This window comes from Syngnathus acus, chromosome 6 (genome assembly GCF_901709675.1).
Source record: "Syngnathus acus chromosome 6, fSynAcu1.2, whole genome shotgun sequence".
NCBI classification, from domain to species: domain Eukaryota; kingdom Metazoa; phylum Chordata; class Actinopteri; order Syngnathiformes; family Syngnathidae; genus Syngnathus; species Syngnathus acus.
The window spans coordinates 5362100-5384545 of record NC_051092.1 but is presented as its reverse complement, the minus strand read 5'-3'; the positions used below and the strand labels follow the sequence as shown (position 1 = coordinate 5384545).

Below are 22446 nucleotides of genomic sequence, written 5' to 3'. Positions count from 1 at the left end.
TTGTCATCAGATAAGAAATCTTTTGTTTCACTCTCCTTTGTAACTTTGTCTTCTGCAATCTTTTAATGTTGATCTTTTTAAATATTTATGCCTCTTTTTTTCTACTGGAGTTTGTCATGCTTGGTTTCAGTTATGTACCTGAAGAATCACAGTGTTTTTTTTTTCTTTAATAAAGTTTTTCATTTGCTTTAAAACAGACAAACTGTCTCAAAATCTGTTTAATTAATGTTTGATTTTGTAATTTCCTGAACATCTCATATAAACCCGTTAAATTACCGTATTGGCCCGAATATAAGTTATATATAATGAATATAAGTTTTTTTGCATTGAAATAAGACTGAAGAAGTGGGGGTCGTCTTACATTCGGAGTCTAGACATTATACCCATTCACAACGCTAGATGGCGCCAGATATCTTTAAAGCGAATACTGATCTTAACTCCCCAGGCCAAAGCGAACCCCTGTAACGAAGAAGAAAAATAAAAAATAGTGGTAGCACGAAGTAGAAAAATAAAAAATAGCGGTAAGAAAGAAAAGAGAAGAAAATAAGAGAAAAGATAACAGAAAATGGAGAAACAGTAGGTTTATTTACATTTTTTTCTTTGTTTTATTTATACTTTGATTTCAAAAAACATTCATTTACAAATGTGATTGCACTTTAGTTTACATATTTAAATGTTTAGATATTAAGTTTTTGCATGATTTGAATGAGGCGAAATAACATGCTTTTTCTCTTGAATATATTGTTATAATCCTTTGTTTCAGATGTACTGTAATTATTTTCTGTATAAAAATCCAATTAGGTGTTCAAAAAGCACATAATTGCCCTACCTTGTCCATGACACCTAAACTAAATAATATTCTAACATCCTAAAACAACAGATCTACCGTATTGGCCCGAATATAAGACGACCCTGATTATAAGACGACCCCCTCTTTTTCAAGACTCAAGTTTGAAAAAAGACTTTTTGAACAGCAAATTAAATTTTTATACAGAACATGATTACATCTGAAACAAATGATTGAAACAGTTAAATCGACCATTTGAGAGAATCCATATGGTATATGACGCGGACCGCTACGATGAAGCATTTGCTCTGGCTGCCACAAAATCACTCGCTAACTGAACTACGACTTCCCGTAGCAAGTTCTAGACAACACAGGAAGTTTAGCGCAGCTCTTTTTCAGAACAAGAGTTTTGAGCCTCAAGTGCGTCACTGGCTAAAATGTGATTTGCGTCGATGCTACTATTTTGTAGTATTAAATACAGGAAGGTAACTAGCTTTCTTAGTTCCTGCGTGGAAAATAAAACACAATTTTACTGTTGTATGGTACATGAATTAGAAAACGAAACCTCAAAATGCTATTTAGCGAGAAAATAATTAAAACATAATGTTTGAGCTCTAGAGAACCACGTTTCGGTCAAAAATCCAATTTTATCTTGAAGTTTCCAGACGGAAATAGCGTCGAGTACAATCAGAGTAAAAAAACAGTAGTGGACCAAATCTGGCATCGTATTTGCTTCTCTGAGATTCTTCTGTCGGTTGTGTTGGGATTGCAGCTAAATCCTCCAATATATACGAGTTGTTTACTTTGACGCACGGTGGTTTAGTTTATTCGCAAGAAAGCCCACTCGGAGGAATAAGAACCGCGCGTTTCCTATCATTCCGTCATTCTCTTGGACGCTTGTCGGTGACTGTCCATTGCAGGCTGGGCGGTGACAGCATTACAATGATCGAACGACCAGAAACTGCAGTTCCCAGCATTGCTGTAAGTCTCTTTTTTTTTTTTCTTTGCAGCAGCCACGCGTATAACCATTGACATTATTGTATGGTTGCTGGAAATATTAACAACTCATTTCAAAAAGACTCGATCCTCTCAATCAACCTCGGTTGACCCCGTTAGCCCCTGTTAGCTTTGTCCCCCTCATGCAATGTAGTCCTTTCAGAATTGGGACGTTGAAGCGTCTTTACGTTCTTGAAAAGAACGCTACAAACTGGTGCGTGGCGGGGATGATTATAATTTGGAGGTTAGTTTGAATTTATGCAGTCATTTGATTTGTTTTCATGGTAGCAGAAATCAGCACCACAATCACAGCAACTGTTTCGGGTCATTCATGTGCATTTTCACACTGTCAGGGTAGTAAAACATGCGGAATGAAAATTCCACATTGCTCTCCCCTCTATTAAAAGCTACTCAGGAATTAAAAGCTGCTAGGGCACATTGAACTTGCAGCATCACCAGCAGGATTCTTCTGCGTATATGTGACGTCATGTTTCTAATGTAGTGAACCACACAGCTACTATAATGTAGACTGGGGGAAGGGTTCATATGAACAATATGGGCTGAGCTTTCCAGCCATTTTATCACTCTCTTCTCCTCTTACATATTTTTCCTCGGGTGTACCGCATTACTAAGGGAATATGAAGCCAACTTGCAAAATCTTGCTACCACATTCCATCAAAACCCTTTTTTTTTTTGTATGCCAACATCATTTTCTGTGTGCACGCACGTTTCTCGTAGGTGTGATAGGCCATCCTATTATGTAATGCAGTATTTGCTCCCTTACCACCTACACTCACCACTTGGAATGGAATTGGTTAAGTGCTTCAGGATAGCTCATTGGAGCTGCAAATATATTGACAGGGCAGATGGATTGTGTCCTGTTTGAATGCAGGCCCGTCTGTCTATAATGGACGTTGTGGGATTCCATTGAATGTTGGTATCTCACGTTAACTTTTCTTGTAGAATGCATAACATGGCTGTGCTAAAAAATTAAAGGAATGAGACAACTTAGGGCAGCCCTGCTGATTTCAAGCGAATTGCCCAATATTGAATCAGACTTGATAGAGGCTTAATTTTAAGTGACTGTAATGGGAGAGAGGGCTTGATGAGAGTTCAAAGTGACTGTTTGCAATTCCTTGCTGGCAACATAAAAGTAACAGTTATTTTATTGCATTGATGTTGTGAGGATATTAGGAATACTGGCAATTTAGCTCAACCATAAACTCAGTGAGACAAAATTGCATATCACTAGTCTTGTATTAATCATTTCTAATCATTGTTTTGTCGTTTTTTAGTTTGATTGCATGTCATGTGAGTACATGCGAGTATTCACATTATGCGCGGCAGAGCCTGAAAGGTTGCTCAGCGACAGGCAATCCAACGATCAATCGTTTTTGCCTATCGTAGCGTGTAGGACAGTTTGGCAGGCAGGGTGTTTGGTGCAGTAGGGGGTTTATTCGAGAGTACAGTGTTAGATAAGGGAGTCATAGGCAAGAGAAGCGGTGCTGGGGTACACCCCACGGACTGAACAGATAGCAGCCGCTTTTGACCCGAGATTTTCATCACATCACATGGAAATGATTCAAAATGTAGGCTATTGCACAATGAGATGTTGCGGTATCGTAGTCTGTATGTACTGTATATATATATATATATATATATGTATTGGTGTGAATCTTTTTGATTTGTTTCACTTGATCTTCACTGCATCAAGAACCCCAAATCTTGCTTATCCCAGGTCTGTCCTTTTACCACCCTCATATGTATTGCCAGCTGCTCTTTACTTCAAAGTAGCCCTGCTTCTGTTAGACATAGCAATTCTATTTGCAGGTTCATTTCAAATAAGATTGTTTTGATTTGTTAATCTTTGAACAGTTGTGTTTATATCAATATATCTAAGGAAATGTTTTGTTATATCAATAATGGATTCTTAATGCTTTGACAAAGCTGTATATTGTTAATACTTTACGACAAACAAAACACTTCGCATGGAACTTATTTTTGTACTGATTTGCTTATGTTAAACCATTGCCTTTGTGTCTTTTGTGTATCAGCAGCGGAACCTGGAGGGCTATGTGGGATTTGCTAATCTTCCCAACCAGGTGTATCGGAAGTCCGTTAAAAGAGGCTTTGAGTTTACATTAATGGTTGTCGGTAAGTAAGAATCCTCTGTGTCAACCACTTGTGTCTGCTTTTCTCAGCATGTTTTGAATATGTGTGTTGATGGGTCACCAACACAAGTTGAAAGAATTCAAAGTATTTCAGGCATCGAGGACACTCATCTGCTTAAGCTGAGAAGACAGTTTATGCAGTGATTTGTGAAATACATCAAATCAATTTTTCTTTTCCAACTTTGAGCATGCCAAACATCTCGTTCTCTGTAGAACATTTAGGTAGCTAACAACATTCAGGACAACATGTGCAAAAATTGACAATTATTCTCAAACATCCCCTGATCTTAAACTCCCAGGAGGGCAAGGGAAAAACTCAAAACTCCTACTAGGGGAAATGAGAAACCTTGAGAAGAGACCACAGATGGGATGATCCCTCTTCCAGGAGGACCAGGCTGGTATGGATGCAGAGACGACACATACCGTAATTTTCGGACTATAAGTCGCGGTTTTTTTCATAGTTTGGGTGGGGGGGCGACTTATACTCAGGAGCGACTTGTATACATATATATGTTTTTTTTCACTTTTTTGGGCATTTTATGGCTGGTGCGACTTATACTCCGGTGCGACTTATAGTCCGAAAATTACGGTAGTACAAATCATATAGACAATTCAAAGATGAAGCGTCGAGAGCAGGATGTTATTGCACAGCAACGTCTCTGAGACTCTAAGAGTGGTGTGAGTTCATCAGAGCCTGGGGGAAGAAGCTGTCTCTATGTCTGCTGGTTTTGCCGTACAGCGCTCTGTACCACCGTCCGGAGGGGTGTAGTTCAAACAGACTGCAACCTGGGTGAGAAGGGTCTGTAGACATGTTACTTGCACCTTACCTGGTCCTGGACAGGTACAAGTCCCGGATAGATGGGAGGTTGATTCTTGCAAAAGTCTTTCATAACAGTGAATAGTATTGCAGTCAATATTATAGTACCTTTAGTCACTATTACGATGTGTATGACGCGTCTACAGAAAACACGAGCGCACCTTGATTCTAATTTAGTGGAGTTCAGTGGAGTTTGTCTAATTGGAGCTGCTGTCATTTACAGTCCCCCCTGAACCGATTTGAACACCCGAGTAGATCTGGTACCTCCACAGTTCAGTTATCAGATTCACTTAAGGCAAAAAATGCCAATTCGCATATTTTGACACACAAACTGCGATGCGAATCCGCTTATTTCAAATTAAAAACACCAAACGAATTCTTCTGTTGTCGCTGTTGGTTGCGTCGTGCACATGAGCATGCTTGCTTGCTCATTCAAAGCACTTAAGGGAAGTCTCTCTAGCTCATTTCTCATCCCCCATTCTCACAGCTGCTATTTTGAGATACACGTGCCGACTGTGACCCCGGCACGTTTCAATTCTGATTCATTCTCCAGTAGATCACGTGTGACTCTCACTTGGTCTTCGAATTATATTAGGATATCAATGGTCAGGTTTTTGTGAAGTTTGGAGTTGAAGTGGGATGATTCTTCTTCTGAGGGATCAGACAGATATGCTGATAACTATCACTAACAAAACTGATGACCTTTGCCCAGTGTCAGAATACCAACATTTTAATTTTCATACTATGCTTGCATCAAGTACCTTGATACCAATACCAAAATCATACCATGACAAAAATCTACAAATCAAAGAAAGGGCTGTAAAAATACAAACTCAAATTCCCTGAATAATCGATGAAATAATCGATAGGATAATTGATTCCAAAAAGATGACCGTATTTTCCGCACCACAAGGCGCTTTGGGTTAAAAGGCGCAGACTCAATTCCGGGGGCTTTTCTGCACTTATTTCGCACATAGGACGCACTGCATTATAGGGTGCATGCTTGCCATGACTTACGGTAAAAAAAAAAAGCAAGACATAACAGGCGCAAGACGGTGAGTTTAGTTCAGGGGTCACCAACCTTACTTAAACCGAGAGCTAATATTATTGCAATATTTAACATAAAGAAATGACATTTTTATTGTCTAATAAAGAATTTTTTTTTCATGCTGCAAAATGAACTGGCTATCTATTCTTAGCTAATTAATTGTCTCTCAACTGTTGGATGGTGATGCACATTTAAGTTTGCGTCTGACTGGTCAAATTCAGACAAAATCACACAATTGTGTAAGAAATTTGTTGCATGTCTTTATGAGATGCATATTGCATGGGTCAATTTCGCAACATTGATTTTTTTTAACAATACATTGTGAGCCCTACTCCGCAGGGATGTTATGGTTTGAATTAAAGGTTACAGGAAATATCTGGGTTGACATCCAAGCAAAAGAGGCCTATTGACCGTTGGAAAAGATCATTTTCCTTTGTTGAGGACCATTGGGACTGTTGCACGTGATAACGATATTAGTATCGTACAGTGATATTTAGGAGTTAAAAACTGCTTGATGCCATTTATTTTTACCACCGGTATTTATAAAAAAAAAAAAAAGGCAGCGTGGCACATTAACTGTCAAGCGGGTTATTATGTTATTATAATAGATTAATAATTGTTTACATCTACATCAGAAGTAAATTTCCTTGTGTTGTGTCTGTGTGTTTGCATCTACTCTTGCAATCAAAGCCGACCCTCAGGAAAAATAAAGATTTTCTAAATCCAACCCCAGTCAAACAACATTATTGACTGAGTTAACGAATGAGCTGAAATGCGACAGAACTAGGCCAACGAGGAAAAATAGAACAAATTGAATTGTGGTCGCTCTGATTGGTTTGAGATTTGTATCTAGGGCTAGGGAAAAAAATGGATTTATTTAATAAATGAAAAGCCACTGTAGTAGTGTATAAGTGAAATCTGGACTAAACTGGATAAGCATACATCGGATCACTTTTTTTTTTCCTTTCACAGCTGCTGTAATACAAAAATAAATAAATGACAGCTTTCTTAAAAATGTTGCCATTGTTGAGTAATTTACATCCTAAGTTTTTCAATATTCTGCCTTTACTCTATGTATTCAAAATAATTGACTCGTTTCAGACCTTTATCTGACAACTTGCCTTTGTGTGTCCGTAGGTGAGTCAGGTCTTGGAAAATCAACACTTATTAACTCCCTCTTTTTGACTGATCTTTACTCCAAGGACTACCCTGGGCCATCACAGCGCATTAAGAAGACTGTACAGGTGAGCTGCCTGAAACAATCTTTAGGCTCCCACCCTCAATGGTGTGATTCTCTGATGATCACCACATTTTTCTTTGGTGCTCCTTTTTCCCATTGGTGGTCATTTTTTCCCAACCAACTGACCTTATGGATGAATGTGAATCTGGGTAAAGTAGGGACTGTGGGTGGGCCACATCCAGTTTGTCCACAGTCTTTGCAGCCTATAGGAAGTCAAATTAACAAATGCATGTATTTTGACGTGCATGGTTGTCAGTGCAAGCCAAACAGAATCGCGACTTGTCCACAGTGTTGCCAACTTGAACGACTTCCAACTGCTTTTCATTGAAATCACCGGCATACATAGAGAACATAGAGACTATTCACTTCCTAGTAGGCTGCTATGTCAGCATTTCCAAATATGGGCACCCTGGCCACTGGGGCACCGTCGCCTTTCCACACTGCCTCACATCTCTTTCACATTGAACGAGTGCAGTATGAAAACATCTCTGCTCTTCTCCATGTCTTCATAAACCATTTCAATCATTTCGAAGTTTGAATGATTTTAGGAAGAAAAAAATCCTTCGAAATGAAATTCCGTAGCCATTGAAGGCCATATTATTTGGACCACAGCACATTCAAAATACTCAAGGTGAAAAGAGGGACAAGAATCTGAACAACACTTGGATTACCGGGAGAGCTGCAGAAGACAGCAACAAGTGTGGGAAAATTCCTTTCACAAGGGCCTTCTTTTTTTCCTTGTATGGTTGTGTGAAAACAGAGCAGGAGACAGGCAGGCCTGTGTAGCAGTAAGGAGTATACATACGTATGTAGAGGAAAAAAAGCAAGGGAGGACTTCAGGAAAGAAATGGTTGAAAGTGGGGCAGGGGAGAGACGATAAATAATGACTTGGATTTCTTTTCCTAAATTGTCTTTCGCAGGTGTCGTAAGCCACAAAATCAAGTGTTATTTTGGCTAAATCTTAAACCACCGTCACTGAGAAGTAAACAAGCTTTAAACAATGTGTGCAGACGATAAATATATATAGACTGTGTCAAAAATTCGTACCCACAGCTTCTATTCAAACACTTTACCAAAAAAAAAAAGAAAATCCTTTTTCCTTTCCATGTCGTATTGATGGGAAGTTGTCGAGCACTCGGTTTTTATTTGACGAATTGAGTCCCAATCGAAAAGCTTGTTTTGCCGCGTCAACTCGCTTCTCTTTAGAAACTTCAACATTATTTGTCATTAGGTACGGCTCGGATGCTGGGAGGTTGTTGGTGCAGTATGTTTATCAATTTTATGTTGGCGACAATGATGCTACATAGCATACAAAATAATATTTGTGCCTTTTGGTTATATTCAGACAGTTGGTTTAAGACTGTGTGATTGGCTGGCAACCAGTTCAGGGTGTCCCCCGATGACGGCTGGGATAGGCTCCAGCAAGCCCGCGGTACAGAAAATGGATAGATGGATTGATTAAAATTAATAAGTTACTCAAGTAAGGCAAATGAGTGGTGCATGTTGTGAGTAGTGATTAGCGTGTTTGTATTCCAGAATAATCCCAAATTCCAACAGATCATATTGTGTTTTAATGATGTATTTGGCTTGCCAACATTTTTGAGGGACTTGTCCTTCTGTTTGACTTAACAAAAATGGTTCCGATTTTGGTTATTCTGACTTGTTTTACAAGAGGAGTTGATTTCGTGAACAGAGCATGCCAAATTACTGCTGTGCGCACGTGTGTTTGTGCGTGCACGTGTGTGCGTGTGCGTAGCCACTAGCCTGCATATTTGTGTGACCGTTTTTGCATGCACAGCTGTACAGACAGTTGATTTCAAGGTTTGTGGAAGCTGAAGAATGTTTGTTCTAGAGTACGAGGGCTGCAGTTTGTCAAAGGGGTGATCCAAAAATAAGTCAACGTCCTTGTGAAAGTATGTGGGTTGTACGACCTCAACTGAGTAACTGCAGGAAATGGTAAATCTACAATAGGCAGGGTTGATTCTGAAAATGTGACTTGCAGGATGAGCAGACAATTTCATGTAGTAGTTATTTTTTTTGATTCTAGCTAAATTTCAAGTGACTCAAACCATGTGGTGAATCGTTAGCTCTTTTATTGGTATGTATCGTATCGTTGAAAAAAATATTGTTACACCCCTACTAATCACCCTTCAGATGTATTGAAGCCTGATTAAGAATGTGTTTCCTGATTTTTTTATTATTATTATTATTATTATTATTTTTTTACCTGCACACTGAACTTTATGCTCCCGCAGCATTACTATCAACTTGCCTGCTGTGCGTACTCGGAATTACAGTCTTGTAAGATAATGGATGGTATGTGTGTTTCAGGTAGAGCAGTCAAAGGTGCTCATAAAAGAAGGGGGGGTCCAGTTGACTCTCACAATTGTTGATACACCAGGATTTGGAGATGCCGTAGACAACAGTAACTGGTTAGTGACTTTCTCGGTTGTTTCATTGATTCCGTCAGTCTAATTTTGATACTTTTAAAAGTTTATTTTTTTTCTTGTTCCTATATATTTGATCCTTTTCAGCTGGCAGCCCGTCATCAATTATATTGACAGTAAGTGTGAGGACTTCCTAAATGCAGAATCAAGGGTGAACCGCAGATCAATGCCAGACAACAGGGTCCATTGCTGTCTATACTTCATCGCGCCCTCTGGACACGGGTAGGGGAAACATCTAATCTCATTCGGTTTTGGATGCAACACTTCTCATATGTCGTAAAAACATTTCACATTGTAGTCCAAGTTCAACTACAATTAGACACTAATTGTTATAATGTTTTCAATCTGGGGCTCCAAAAACCCCAAAGGAGAATGAGTCATTTTTTGTCGTACTCTTCAATTACTGACATTATTATAATTTGTTGCATGTCAGTTGAGCTTGTCGTGTGCCATCCATTGTGGGGCGGCATGGCTCAGTGGTAGTGGTCCTCTCCCAAGCCAGAAATTGGGGGTTCGATCAAAAGGTCGAAAAGCATTATACGAGTACAGCCCATTTATACCCCTCTCTGTTTATTCTTCAGATTAAAGCCACTTGACATCGAGTTTATGAAGAGACTCCATGACAAAGTCAATGTCATTCCTCTTATTGCAAAAGCTGACACTCTGACCCCAGAGGAATGCCAGCTTTTTAAGAAACAGGTATTTGTGAACTATAACATGAGCCATCTGTGGCAAAGCCATGCTTGCTTCTCTGGAGATGTTATTTGACTTTAGTATTATATCATTTTCTGTAGATAATGAAAGAGATCCAGGAGCACAAAATCAAAATTTATGAATTCCCAGATACAGACGATGATGAGGACAACAAGCTGATCCGGAAGATCAAGGTACTGGACCACAAAATGTTAGTAGTCAGCTGAGAGAATAAATGAATGCCAAAGGTAAGTCTGTCTGTCTTTTAGATCATTTCCATCGCTTGCAGGTTTTAGCTGCAGCTTATCGACAAACTAATTCATGTAACATGGCCCCAGTAACCTCTGGCTAAAACAAAACATGGTCTACTCACCTTTTTCCAAATGATTCCAATCGACAGTGTTCATATTAACATGGACAGTATCTGAGCCTAAACATTTCTAGGGTATAAAAAAGATTGAAAATTGTACTAAAAACCTTACTTCTTCAAGCCAGCTGTGGTTTTAGTCATCTACAGTATGTAGCCTCTTCTAAAGGCTTTATTGCCATATGGTACATCAATTATAGGAAAACCCCACTAAAACAAATAACTGTTTTTTTTAATCACTTCACGCCAGGAGAAGATGCCGCTGGCTGTGGTTGGCAGCAACGTGGTAATCGAAGTGAATGGGAAGAAGGTCAGAGGTCGCCAGTACCCGTGGGGTGTGGCAGAAGGCAAGTTTAAACCAAGTCATTTGCCAGAAAGAAATGATCATTTTTAGGGAATCTAAGTCTTCACTCTTTGGATGTTATAGCATTTTGCAAGGTGTTTCAGAACAGAGGCTCATACCTGTATGTTCTTAAATCCCTTTTTATCCTCAAAATGTATTAACTGCCAGGTGATAAAATAATTGTTTTCAAAATGTGATTATGTGATTGCGTTAATCAAAGTCAGTTCCAATAATTGCAGATTCCCCTTTGGAAGGTGATTCATATAAGGGCTGTTCTACCTAACTGTCTTTTACATTTTTGCAAATAAAAAGGCGGGCCTCAACTGCCCTATCCCCTCATGATCGTTTGTAATTGTCAGAGGACCAGCACTAACAACAAAATGGCAGTTCCGGTGACGTTAGTTCCGGTGACGTTAGTTCCGGTGACGTTAGTTCCGGTGACGTTACACCGTCTCATCCGAATCCACAATTCAAATCGATTATAAAACCTATCAAGCAACTTAAATGAAGCAGTTTATTTCGTTTTTTCCCAAATGCTTGCCTTTGCAATCTGAAAATTGCAACCTACCGTATTTTCCGCACTATAAGGCGCACCTAAAAACCTCCAATTTTCTCAAAAGTCGACAGTGCGCCTTATAATCAGGTGTGCCTTATATATGGACCAATATTGAGCCACTACAGCAGGCGTGTCCAAAGTCCGGCCCGCGGGCCAAATGTATATATCTTATATATGGACAAAGTTTTAAAATGGGCCAGTCATTGAAGGTGCATTTTATAATCCGGTGCGCTTTATCGTGCTGAAATTACAGTACTACATTCTGATGTTGATTCGAATTTGATTAATTGTCCATTTCTATTGGAAAGTACCAATTGCAAAATGTCCCTCTGAATATTAATGCATTTTGAGATAGTAAAAGTTTATCATGACAGTTAATACATTGTTTGCATTTACTCCCACTGTTTTTCCCCCCCAACCAAATCAGAACATTCCTTCTGGTGATTATTGGCACCTATCCTGGTAGGGATTCTGGAAAGGCAGACTGGACCTTTGGTGTCTTGAAATATATTCCTGACACAAAGCATCCAGCTGATGTACACGATTTTCACCTTGTTTTTATTTATGCTAGAATTGTCTGTAAGATGATCATTTATTAGTCTTTCACATTTTCATTCTTTCCTTTCTCTCCCTTTTCTGTTTTTTTTTTTCTTTCATTCTTTTCCATGACTGACAGAGGGCATATTTGGTAAACAGATCCAGCCTTGTCTTTATGTTCACCCCATTTTGTCTCCTTCAATTTCCCATCAAAGCATCCCTGACCTTAATCTTTCCATCACTCCTTTCCTCTGCACCCTCCGCTCACATCATTAGGCTGAAGATCATCAACCCGACCGATGCTTTTATCAGACTTGGGCGTGATACTGATACTGAACATTGAAATCATGAAACATGCCCTGCTTTCACAAGATGAGGCTATATTAAAATAACATAGCCAGATAAAGCAGTGGATTTCAAAATCACTTGTTTTTTGGTAGTTTGCTGACCCAAAGCTCATGGGTATCCAAATATTCATGATACTCATGTCTTGCAGATGCACCATGACCATATTTTATAGTTCTTGCATTTTACCCAACAACATAAAATGCTGTACTCGGAAATCTTGTTGGTTGGTGTAAACGTTACCAGTCAAATGAAGCGATTACGTTGCTGTTTTTTTTCCCCCTTTCTTTTCAATATACCTCAAACTCTAACACCTAATCTCAAACTTGCTTGATTTTAAACTTTATTGAAAAAGCCCTGTACCTGATGTAAATTATTTCTTTATTTATTTAGCTTGGTGTGTATTTATCAATCTTAAATGTTTCACTTCATCTAATTAATTTTAATATCTCACAAAACAACCGAAGTAAACATAAAATGTAGTTTCCAAATATATAATTGTGCATATAACTGACTGGAATGATAGAACCCTCTAAGCCAGGGGTGTCCAACTCTGTCCTGGAGGGTCACTGTTCTGCCTGTTTTCCATGTCATCCTGCTGGAACACACCTAATTCAAATGATCAGTATTGTTATAAGCTTCTTTTGGCTCTGTCCGCCAAAAAGGTTCCCGACCCCTGCCCTATGCAGTGAAGTGCACACCCAGAAAAAGCGCACAGTGTTTGAGCGCACAGGAGACAAGCGTGCGTAAACTGCAGAATTTGGACAGTGCGTATTATCATCGACTTGCCGCCATTTTGGATCTGCGTCATCAAACATGGTGACAACCAGTCTTTGTTTAGGCGATTTTGCTGCTTAAAATGATTTTTAAACTTCAGTAAAGTAGTAGTAAAAACTCAGGCTTGGGCTTGAATTAACTGGAAAATTACTTTCTCACTTTTGCCTAATAGATTTCGATTACTTCCCCTTAATATATAAAAGAATTATTTCGAAACCCCATTTGCATTTGCTTTGGTTGTGTTTGTGGGATATTAAAATTAGCTTAGGGATTCCTAACATTTAGGTGAGCTAAATATGTGAGTGGCCGTTGGGATAAGGAATTAGAAAGGGTACATTATTTTCCATGGCAGTGTACTTAAATGTAGTTACTGCCAAAAGTAATAGCAATGAGGAAAAAATGACAACTGTGTAAAAAGGCAACAGATGATGATTTCTGGTGTCTTTCATTCAGACATCAAAGTACAGTCTGATGAGAATATATTTTTCATGCTTTAAATAGCCATTTTGGTTTTTGTCCCAGGTCTGATGCTGTGGCTAGTCTCGAGAAAATAATTTCAAAGTCGTTTCAAGCTAAAGCTGCGATGCATTCCACTAACACCATGGGTCCCGTCTTTGCTTCGAAAGTAGTTCTTCAAGTAGTACAGCTACATTTATCTGCCTGCTACATCATGTGATTCAATTTCCTGTGTTTGACTCAAACACAGGGACGTATAGGCTCAGGTTAAAAATGTTAGCCAGAAAGTTATCGCTGAACAAAGCTGGGATCCATAATCCTCACATATTTTGAATCGATTCATGAGCTCATATTGTAGCAGTGCAAGTTATGTAATGTTGCTTTATCATTATTTTCATTCATTTGCATTCTTAAGCTTTACAAAATATACAAACATGCATGCCTTTGCATGTTTCCAATGAGTGATTGTAAGCGTTTAACATAAAATATATAGTCATTAATCATCATACAGGTAGATTTAAAAAAAAAATGACAACTATAACGACACATGAAGCCCACGGGCCCAAAACACCTGATGAATCGTTGCACTATTCTTTCGAATGATCGCTGATTGACAGATAGACAAGGCATACATGGTTAAGAATAAGTCATCAGGTATTTTCTGCCTAAAGAATCCAATTACTTCTGTTAACAAGCCATTTTGGTTTTTCTCCTTGAAATCCAAGAGATCCTTGTTTGTCTCCTTAAAATTGCTCCCCCAGCTGGTCTTGCATAATTCCTCTGACAAATACCCAACTCTCCCACTCCCTTGATAACCCCTGCACTCTTAAGCCAGTCAGCGTGGATACTTGCAGGTTATGATGATGACCTGGGCCAAATCTGGGCTGCTTTTAGGACAGAATCGACGTCTGACATTTTAAAACCCCAGTTACTCCAGACCCAGATTTTGCCCCCAATGGGCTCGGACAATAACTGAAAAACCATACCCCTCCCCTTCGTCAGAGCTCCCTCCTCTAGAAGATACAGGAGGTCAGTGGCTGGCTTGGGAGGCCAAGGTGAAAGACTGCTTAAGTTTCATCAATGGTAAGGTGTCCTACTTATTCCCTGTCCCGATGAAAATTGCCTACCAGTAAGGAGCAGCGTTTTCAATGAAGAAGAGGCTGTCAATTTCTATATATTTTGCATATTATCACATTCATCCTTAGCAGCTGTTTGTCTGCAGTCCTTTTCCAGAATCCCATCTGATCATTAACCATGGCTGTGTCGTTAAACTATGGTTAACATCACTAACTATCCAATCGTAAAACAGTTTTGAACAATGAGTCTGTATCGTTATAATATTTTTGGTTTGTTTGATATACAGTGGAGGCGTTCTTAGATAAAAAGTCAGCTATGGCAAGATTTATTTTGTCATTGTAGTTTGCAAGCCGCATTATGCAAGTACTGTATCCGTCCTAAAATGTCACTGGCTGGATTAAGGAAGTCTTTATTTCATAAAAATAAATAATTTCAAAACTATATGCACCTAATGTGAAATAGGTTTGCAACTTAGTTTGGAAAAGATGTGGAATTATTTTTAGCAAAAGAGTAAAACAAACAAAACTCTTATAACTAGCAGTTAGTTATGTGCATAATTGGCCAATCACTTTCAAACGCAATCAAACGTAATTAACACAAACATAGCATTATTTAAAGTGATTCTTATTAACCCCAAATAAAGTTCAGATTCTGTAGTAGGGGTACACAGTGAAAATGAGTACTTTAGTACTTGCCAATACTGGGTACCGATACTCGATATTGCCAGTAGGTGTTCCAGTTGTGATTATAAAAAGTGTTTTACTTTAAACAAATATTGTTGAAAAACACAAAAGTTTATTCAACATAGCATATGTTTCCCTCAAATAAAACACACGTCATTATGGCATCCACAGTAACTGCATGTTTTACTAACAATCATGCACAATCTGGTAGATAAACAATCATGAATATGAATGCCATGTTACCTCCATGCGTGAAAGACAAACTAAATTAAAAAGAATACAAGTCTGCTTCGGCCTAGAGTCGACCAAAGTCTATGACAGGACTTCAGAAACTTGGTCTTTCCAGATGTCCCGCCGCCGCAACTCCCTGTGTGGCAGCCTCCATCACCACCTAAATGGAGCTTATCTATTTAGTAGAGTATAATCTGCAGTCAGCTAATGAAGTGAATGAGAAAGTCTTTTATTATTTGAGTTGATCAGTATTTTCACACAGTTGACATGGTTCTGACTCCACCTGCCTGGAAGTTAGATCAGGCTGCTAATGTGGTACCAATTTGTTAGTGTAGGAGTCTGTCGGTATCAGTGAGTCCCGAGTGTTGAATTTGAGGATCAATAGACTCACACGGGTCAGAAATATTTAATATTCGGTTATCAGAGTAAGATTTGTAATACATGACTATTTTTTTTGTTTTACTTTTCAAGGACCCCATATTTTTCAGTCAACATCTTTGTGCACATAAATCTGTAACCTCTTATGAAATCTCTTTGTTTCTTCTCTTTTAATATTTACCAAGCTATCTTGGTAAATATCTTAATGATACCCCCTTCTACAACCCATCTCTTTTTAATCGACAACAAATCTTATGAATTTATTATATACACTGACTCGTATGTGTTAATACCTTAAAATAATTCATGAACAGGCCTTTCATTAACCAACCTTTTTTTTTTTTTTACTTATATATAGTCTAAGTAACCAAAACATTAACATTAACTGCAAAATTTAAGCCTCCTCTTCCGTACTCACTGATTGCAGCAACCAACAATTTTGATTTTAATATCTGTGTGTCCCCACTTGTTTTTCTGTGTATTTCAGTGGAGAATGGGGAACACTGTGACTTTACTGTGTTGCGCAACATGTTAATCAGGTAAGACGCTGTGGACACTACATTGCACTGGTTAAAGGAAAATTTCCGTTATGAAATGAGCCATTTTATAATGTCTCGCACGCACACACACTTCCCAATTAGTTCACAACAACGCATGCCCAAATGCTTGGGGTGATTCTTTATCATGTCGAGTCTAGTTGTTTTTCATTCTGGTCTAGGAATCTTCATAAACATCTTTCCTATCAACAGGACCCACATGCAGGATCTGAAGGATGTCACCAACAACGTTCACTATGAAAATTACCGCAGTAAGAAACTTGCAGCTGTCACCTGTAATGGAGTGGATAACACCAAGACCAAGGGACAACTTACCAAGTAAGTCAAATATTAGTAATTTGCATTCCCTAAGTTAATACACTAAATGTTTTATTATGCGTTGTCATCCATTGTATAAAGTATCTCACAAAATGGAGGAATTCATATCCAACCTCAGTTCACACAACCTTTTGGATCGCAATGCTATTGAGCAACATGCATCCTAACACTAGGCCGAGTATCAAAAGACTCTATTTGGCTCATGGAGGTCGTCGTGTAACAATTTCTACTTGTTTGAACAAAAGAATTTGAAATATATTATCACGAAGACGTGCTGAATCTCATCGAAATGATTAAGATACACAGAGGAATTATTTAAATAGGATCTCATCATTTCTCAGGCTAGTTAATCTTAGGTTGCCATCAAAAGGTTAGCAAGCTTTTCAAGTGATTTGATTTGTGTGCATGGACACGGAACAATTTCAACTTAGAAGTCCAGGCACCACCAATGTTATATATTCATGTTCACTGTAAATATGAATATTCTATATGCATGTGGAAAATACTCAGATGCAGGCTCCTGTGTATATGCACTACTGAATATCAACGAAAGGTAAGCAATTGAAAATGACTGATGCTATTTTGAGCAGGAGTCCCTTGGCACAGATGGAAGAAGAGCGGAGGGAACATGTGATGAAAATGAAGAAGATGGAGGCAGAAATGGAACAAGTCTTTGAAATGAAGGTTAAGGAGAAGAAGCAGAAACTGAAGGATTCGGAGGCTGAGGTAAAACTGTGTTTCTATACGTCAGGGGTTACCAACCTTTTCCTAAGTGAAGGCGAAGGGCTACCAATTATATACACAATTTAAATTCAAATTAAATTAAAACATCTTTAAAATGACTTTCATTAATAATAACGATGCCAAAATAAGCATAATAAATTATGTTCATTGTTCATATACTGCATCTCACAAAAATGAGAAAAAAACAGAGACATTTTTGTTCTTTTTTTCTTTAATCTGTGCCTTCTGTTTCAATCTTCAGCTCGAGCGACGTCACGAACAAATGAAAAGGAACCTGGAGGCACAGTACAAAGAGCTTGAGGAGAAGAGGCGAGTGTATGAAGATGAGAAGGCCAACTGGGAGGCTCACCAGAGAATCATTGAGCAGCAGAAATTGGATGCCTCTAAGTAAGTAACAAAACCCTCAAGCAATTTGAGCATATTCATTTATTTACAGTAGCTAAGGCTAGAAAGTCAAACGCACGTACAAAACATTCCCCTCCAAACCTATTTGTTTTTGCTGTTGACAGAAATTTGGGTTTGAAAACAGAAGCTAAATATTACAGGAAGCAAAGACACAGAAAAGTACGACTGAATCTACTTCCCATGTAACAATACAAAATATACTCCAAACCTGGAATATTCTTATTAGTCAAATACTGTAGCGCAACTATTATTCCGAACACTACTGTGCTTCCACATAATAGGATTAGTTGGAAACGCATGATTGGATCATGGAATGAATGTGCAAACCATAACTCTAAAAATGACAATTGCGAAAAATGCAAACTAGAGAATGTGGCCCTTTATTTCCCAACCAAACTTTTTTTTGTTTTCTCATCTAGGACAATGGAGAAGAACAAGAAGAAAGGAAAAATCTTTTGAAGGGCTGATTTTGCTCCTCTTAAGTACCAGCTGTGGCCCTAAAATCCTTCTTTTTTTGCTCACTCTTTCACACTTTCTCTCTCATACCAACACACACACACACACACACACACACACACACACACACACACACACACACACACACACACACAGTATTGTTTTTTTGGCATTTCAGATGTGACATGGCATATACACAGCCATGCAAAATGTTTCATGATGAACACCTGTGATTTTATTGGCGAATTCACGTGTATGTAACATTGTGTTCCTCTTTATTTGTCCTGACAAAGAGGAGCTAATCCCGAGTTCCTCTGAGCTACAGTCTTAGCGTTAACTCATGGTGGGGACCATGCATTTATAAACGTTTTTAGTGTTAGTCCTTTGAGCTCTAGATATTCTTAGATTCCACTCTCCTACACTCCTTGTATTCAAATAGACTCAATAGTACTAAATAATTTTGCAAATATGTTGGGAGAACACTTGGTGTATGTGTAAAATGCTTAAAAATGCTTTTTTTTTTTTTACAGTTTGAACAACGAATGAGAAGGAACCATTTCCTAAAATTTAACATCTTAATCGGGAATAATAAATGTAATTTTGCATTAAAAAGTACGACAGCTAAGGAGCCTACTGGTGTAAAACAGAACACTGGTGATTTGCGATGCTATTAATTTTAGGCGGCTTTCAAACTGTACTGGTGTGGTCTAATAAATTTGTTAAGCGCTACAAGTCAAGTTAACTGACTCAGGGGACTGCTACAAAATTGAGGTTGGAAATAAGACCCAGTCAAAAACTAGGCATTGCACTGAAGCCAATAACCTCTCAAAACACATGGCTGAAGTAGTGTCGTCTCATAGAAGCGAACTCATCGATAGAGCTGACACCATGAGGGTCTCAACATGCCATCAATCTGAGACTGTCGGTAGGTGTCATGCTTCTTATTCGAGTTACCTCAGGTACCAGTTAGCAAACAGACATTGTGCTCATAACACCAAATGTTGATTCTTGTTGATTGGTGAACACTATTAAAGCTGCAGACTGTATGTGAAGAAAATAAATGCCAATTACTCACCACCCACTCATGACATTTTACATGATTAGGTCTGAAGGGAATCAGGATTCAGTGTGTTTTGGTTATCTGTGTGTTTTAAGGTCTAGACAGCTCAAAGAGGGCCGGAGGGATTTGTAACCACAAAGTTGTCCTTGCAGTGTTTCTGAGTTGAACTTAAGATATTATGCAAAAGCCTCATTGGTGTCTATATATATATATATGGAGTTTTCCAGATTACAGTCATTGCTTAAAAAAAAGAAGTTTTATATTGTGATGTAACAAGTGATGAGTGTTGTCAAGGACTTGAACCAGATTATGGCAAATGTTTTCACTTGTGGTAAAAGAATAGAAGTGAACAAGAAAAAAGAGATTCCCTTAACATTTCCTTCACCCTGTACTCCAAAGTGAAAACAAGTGTTTTAGAGACATCTAAAATAGCCTTATCTCAGATATTACTGTAATATAGTATCAAAATGCTTCCACAAAACCAACAAAGCTTGCTTGTCAAATAGAATATTGTATGTTCAGGCCAGAAGGGGAATGCTTTGAACCTTTACTATTTCTTACCCAGATTTGTCATGTTTTATTTTCTTATGACAGTATAATGCGTGTGGAAAAAGGACGGCTCCCGTATAGTTTTCTTAACATTTATATGAATCCAGTATCTTTCTATATTTTCCATGCTGCATGGAGTGTTCTTGGTGGATTAACAGCAGATACTAAAGGGACAAACACAAGACCTTAGCACGTACATATTGCTTCGGGGTATGATAGATAACAAATAGTGTGTACATATTGGAGGCTGTTCAATTGCCTTTTCTTTTTGTGTGATGTGTGTTTTGCTTATTTGTTTTCAAGAACTCTTAATCCTAGAAATAACCACTGAACATGTTATTTGAAAGACAGTGGAAGAACTAACTGTAATACAGACAACATATGAATTTATGAATCCCAGAACCTCTCCATTGTTCATAATTTTTTTATTTTATCATTATTATTCATCAATTTTCACAAAAGTGGTAGGCATTTCCGTTGACTCATTAAAATTGCTGGACCTTCTGGTAAGTGCATTTTTAAAAGTTTACTTTTTATGTTAGTTTTCTCCTAGCTTGTGTTATCAGGTATCCTGTCTGTTACTGTACATTTATGTTATTAAAATTGACAAAGTTCTAACCCCTACTTGTCCAAAGCATCATTTTCGAACAACTTTCACACTTGGATTTTATGTGTCTATTCAGAATGATGTCATCACAGTTAACGGCATGCGAGTGAGATTCGACAAACCTACTGGAACGTAAAGGAGTGGATTATACCCCTAGTTGCACTAGATGTCTTCATAAAAAGTGGTAACCTGATTAGTTTAAAACTCAGAAACTTACTGTAAATAGCCCGCCCAAAACCTTGAACTCAATCTTATCAAACTTCTTATGTTTAACATTATTGACCACTGATCTTAGAAATGCTCTGTTATCAAATCTAAAATTCACAGTATGTCTCAATTGTTGTAATGCACTTTGAACCAGGGTCATAAATAAAATTCTTGAAATTCTTGTACCGAGTGTAAAGTAGTCAGGATGAGGGTCAGCCTTGGGATCCCCCGGGATGAGCTGGATGAAGTGGCTGGGGAGAGGGAAGTCTGGGAGTCCCTCCTAAAGCCGGATAAGCGGAAGAAGATGGATGGATGGATGGATGGATGGAAGAAGTTCTTTATTTTCTGCAATGCAATTAAAAAAACAAAAATGTCATACATTCTGGATTCATTACAAATCAACTGAAATATTGCAAGCCTTTTATTATTTTAATATTGCTGATTTTGGCTTACAGCTTAAGAAAACTCAAAAATCCTATCTCAAAAAATTTGAATATTTCCTCAGACCAAGTAAAAAAAAAAAAGGATTTATAACAGCAAAACAAAATTAAACATTTGAAAATGTCCATTAATGCACTCAGTACTTGGTTGGGAATCCTTTTGCACGGATTACTGCATCAATGCGGTGTGGCATGGAGGCAATCAGCCTGTGGCATTGCTGAGGTGTTATGGATGCCCAGATGCTTCAATAGCGGCCTTTAGCTCATTTGCATTGTTGGGTCTGGTGTCTTTCAGCTTCTTCTTCACAATACCGCACAAATTCTCTATGGGGTTCAGATCAGGGGAATTGGCAGGCCAATCGAGGACAGTAATGCAATGGTCAGTAAACCATTTACTGGTGGGCTTGGCACTGTGGGCAGGTGCCAGATCATGCTGGAAAATGGAATCATCATCTCCATCGAGCTTTTCAGCAGACGGAAGCATGTAGTGCTCTAAAATCTCTTGGTACACAGCTGCGTTAAGGAATTTCCTCAAAGCCGTCTGGAAGTCATTCTCTATGGCCTCGTTGAACTCCTCCCACACCCGGGTTTTTGCCTCAGCAACCGCCAAGGCCGCGTTCCGTTTGGCCATCCAGTACCCGTCGGCTGCCTCTGGAGTCCCACAGGCCAAAACGGCCCGATAGGACTTCTTCTTCATCTTGACGGCATCCCTTACCGCCGGCGTCCATCAGCAGGTTCGGGGGTTGCCGACACAAGAGGCGCCGACCACCTTATGGCCAAGTTGACCAGTTCAGGGTGTAGTCCGCCTTTTGCATGATGTCAAATATGATAGGCTTCAGCACCCCTGCAACCCTATACAGGATAAGCAGTGCTAAAAATGGATGGATGGGTAGTTTTTAAACAGATGAATAATTAATTTGTTGTCAATGTTAACAAAGGGGGTTGATTGCGAGCACACTCACCACCTTGGTCAAATGTTCTAATAATTTCAGCCTATTTATATTATATTTCACTAACTGGCCACATTGTCAGATTATCATACAATATCTTCATTTTGAGTTTCCTGTGGTAAATATGCCTTACATACAGTATGTTAAATTTTAGACATTGTCCATTGCGTTGCCTTGCATAGCAACCAGAATTTTGATTCGTTA

The 22446-nt window shown here is 38.6% G+C and overlaps 1 protein-coding gene across 4 annotated transcripts; it reads left to right on the top strand.

Annotated features, from left to right (window-relative positions):
- The first annotated feature begins 1453 nt into the window (after positions 1–1453).
- Positions 1454–20662, top strand: LOC119124396 (septin-7-like). Of its 4 annotated transcripts, none has more exons than XM_037254323.1 (14): positions 1454–1768; positions 3838–3937; positions 6957–7063; positions 9391–9491; positions 9594–9728; positions 10088–10205; positions 10301–10393; positions 10817–10913; positions 12142–12153; positions 16437–16488; positions 16699–16824; positions 17415–17550; positions 17810–17955; positions 18393–20662. In XM_037254323.1, the coding sequence occupies exons 1-14, from the start codon at positions 1730–1732 to the stop codon at positions 18430–18432; spliced, it is 1302 nt and encodes a 433-aa protein (XP_037110218.1). In that variant the 5' UTR covers positions 1454–1729; the 3' UTR covers positions 18433–20662. The 4 variants fall into 4 exon arrangements, with proteins under 4 accessions (XP_037110218.1, XP_037110220.1, XP_037110219.1 ...); XM_037254324.1 differs by having other exon boundaries at positions 1468–1768; positions 3841–3937; XM_037254325.1 differs by lacking the exon at positions 12142–12153.
- The last annotated feature ends 1784 nt before the right edge of the window (positions 20663–22446 follow it).

Coding starts and splice junctions, on each gene's coding strand:
- LOC119124396 (XM_037254323.1), top strand. CDS start 1,730: ATGATCGAACGACCAGAAACTGCAGTTCCCAGCATTGCT. Junction 1,769..3,837: donor CTGCAGTTCCCAGCATTGCT/GTAAGTCTCTTT, acceptor TTTGTGTATCAG/CAGCGGAACCTGGAGGGCTA. Junction 10,394..10,816: donor AGCTGATCCGGAAGATCAAG/GTACTGGACCAC, acceptor ACTTCACGCCAG/GAGAAGATGCCGCTGGCTGT.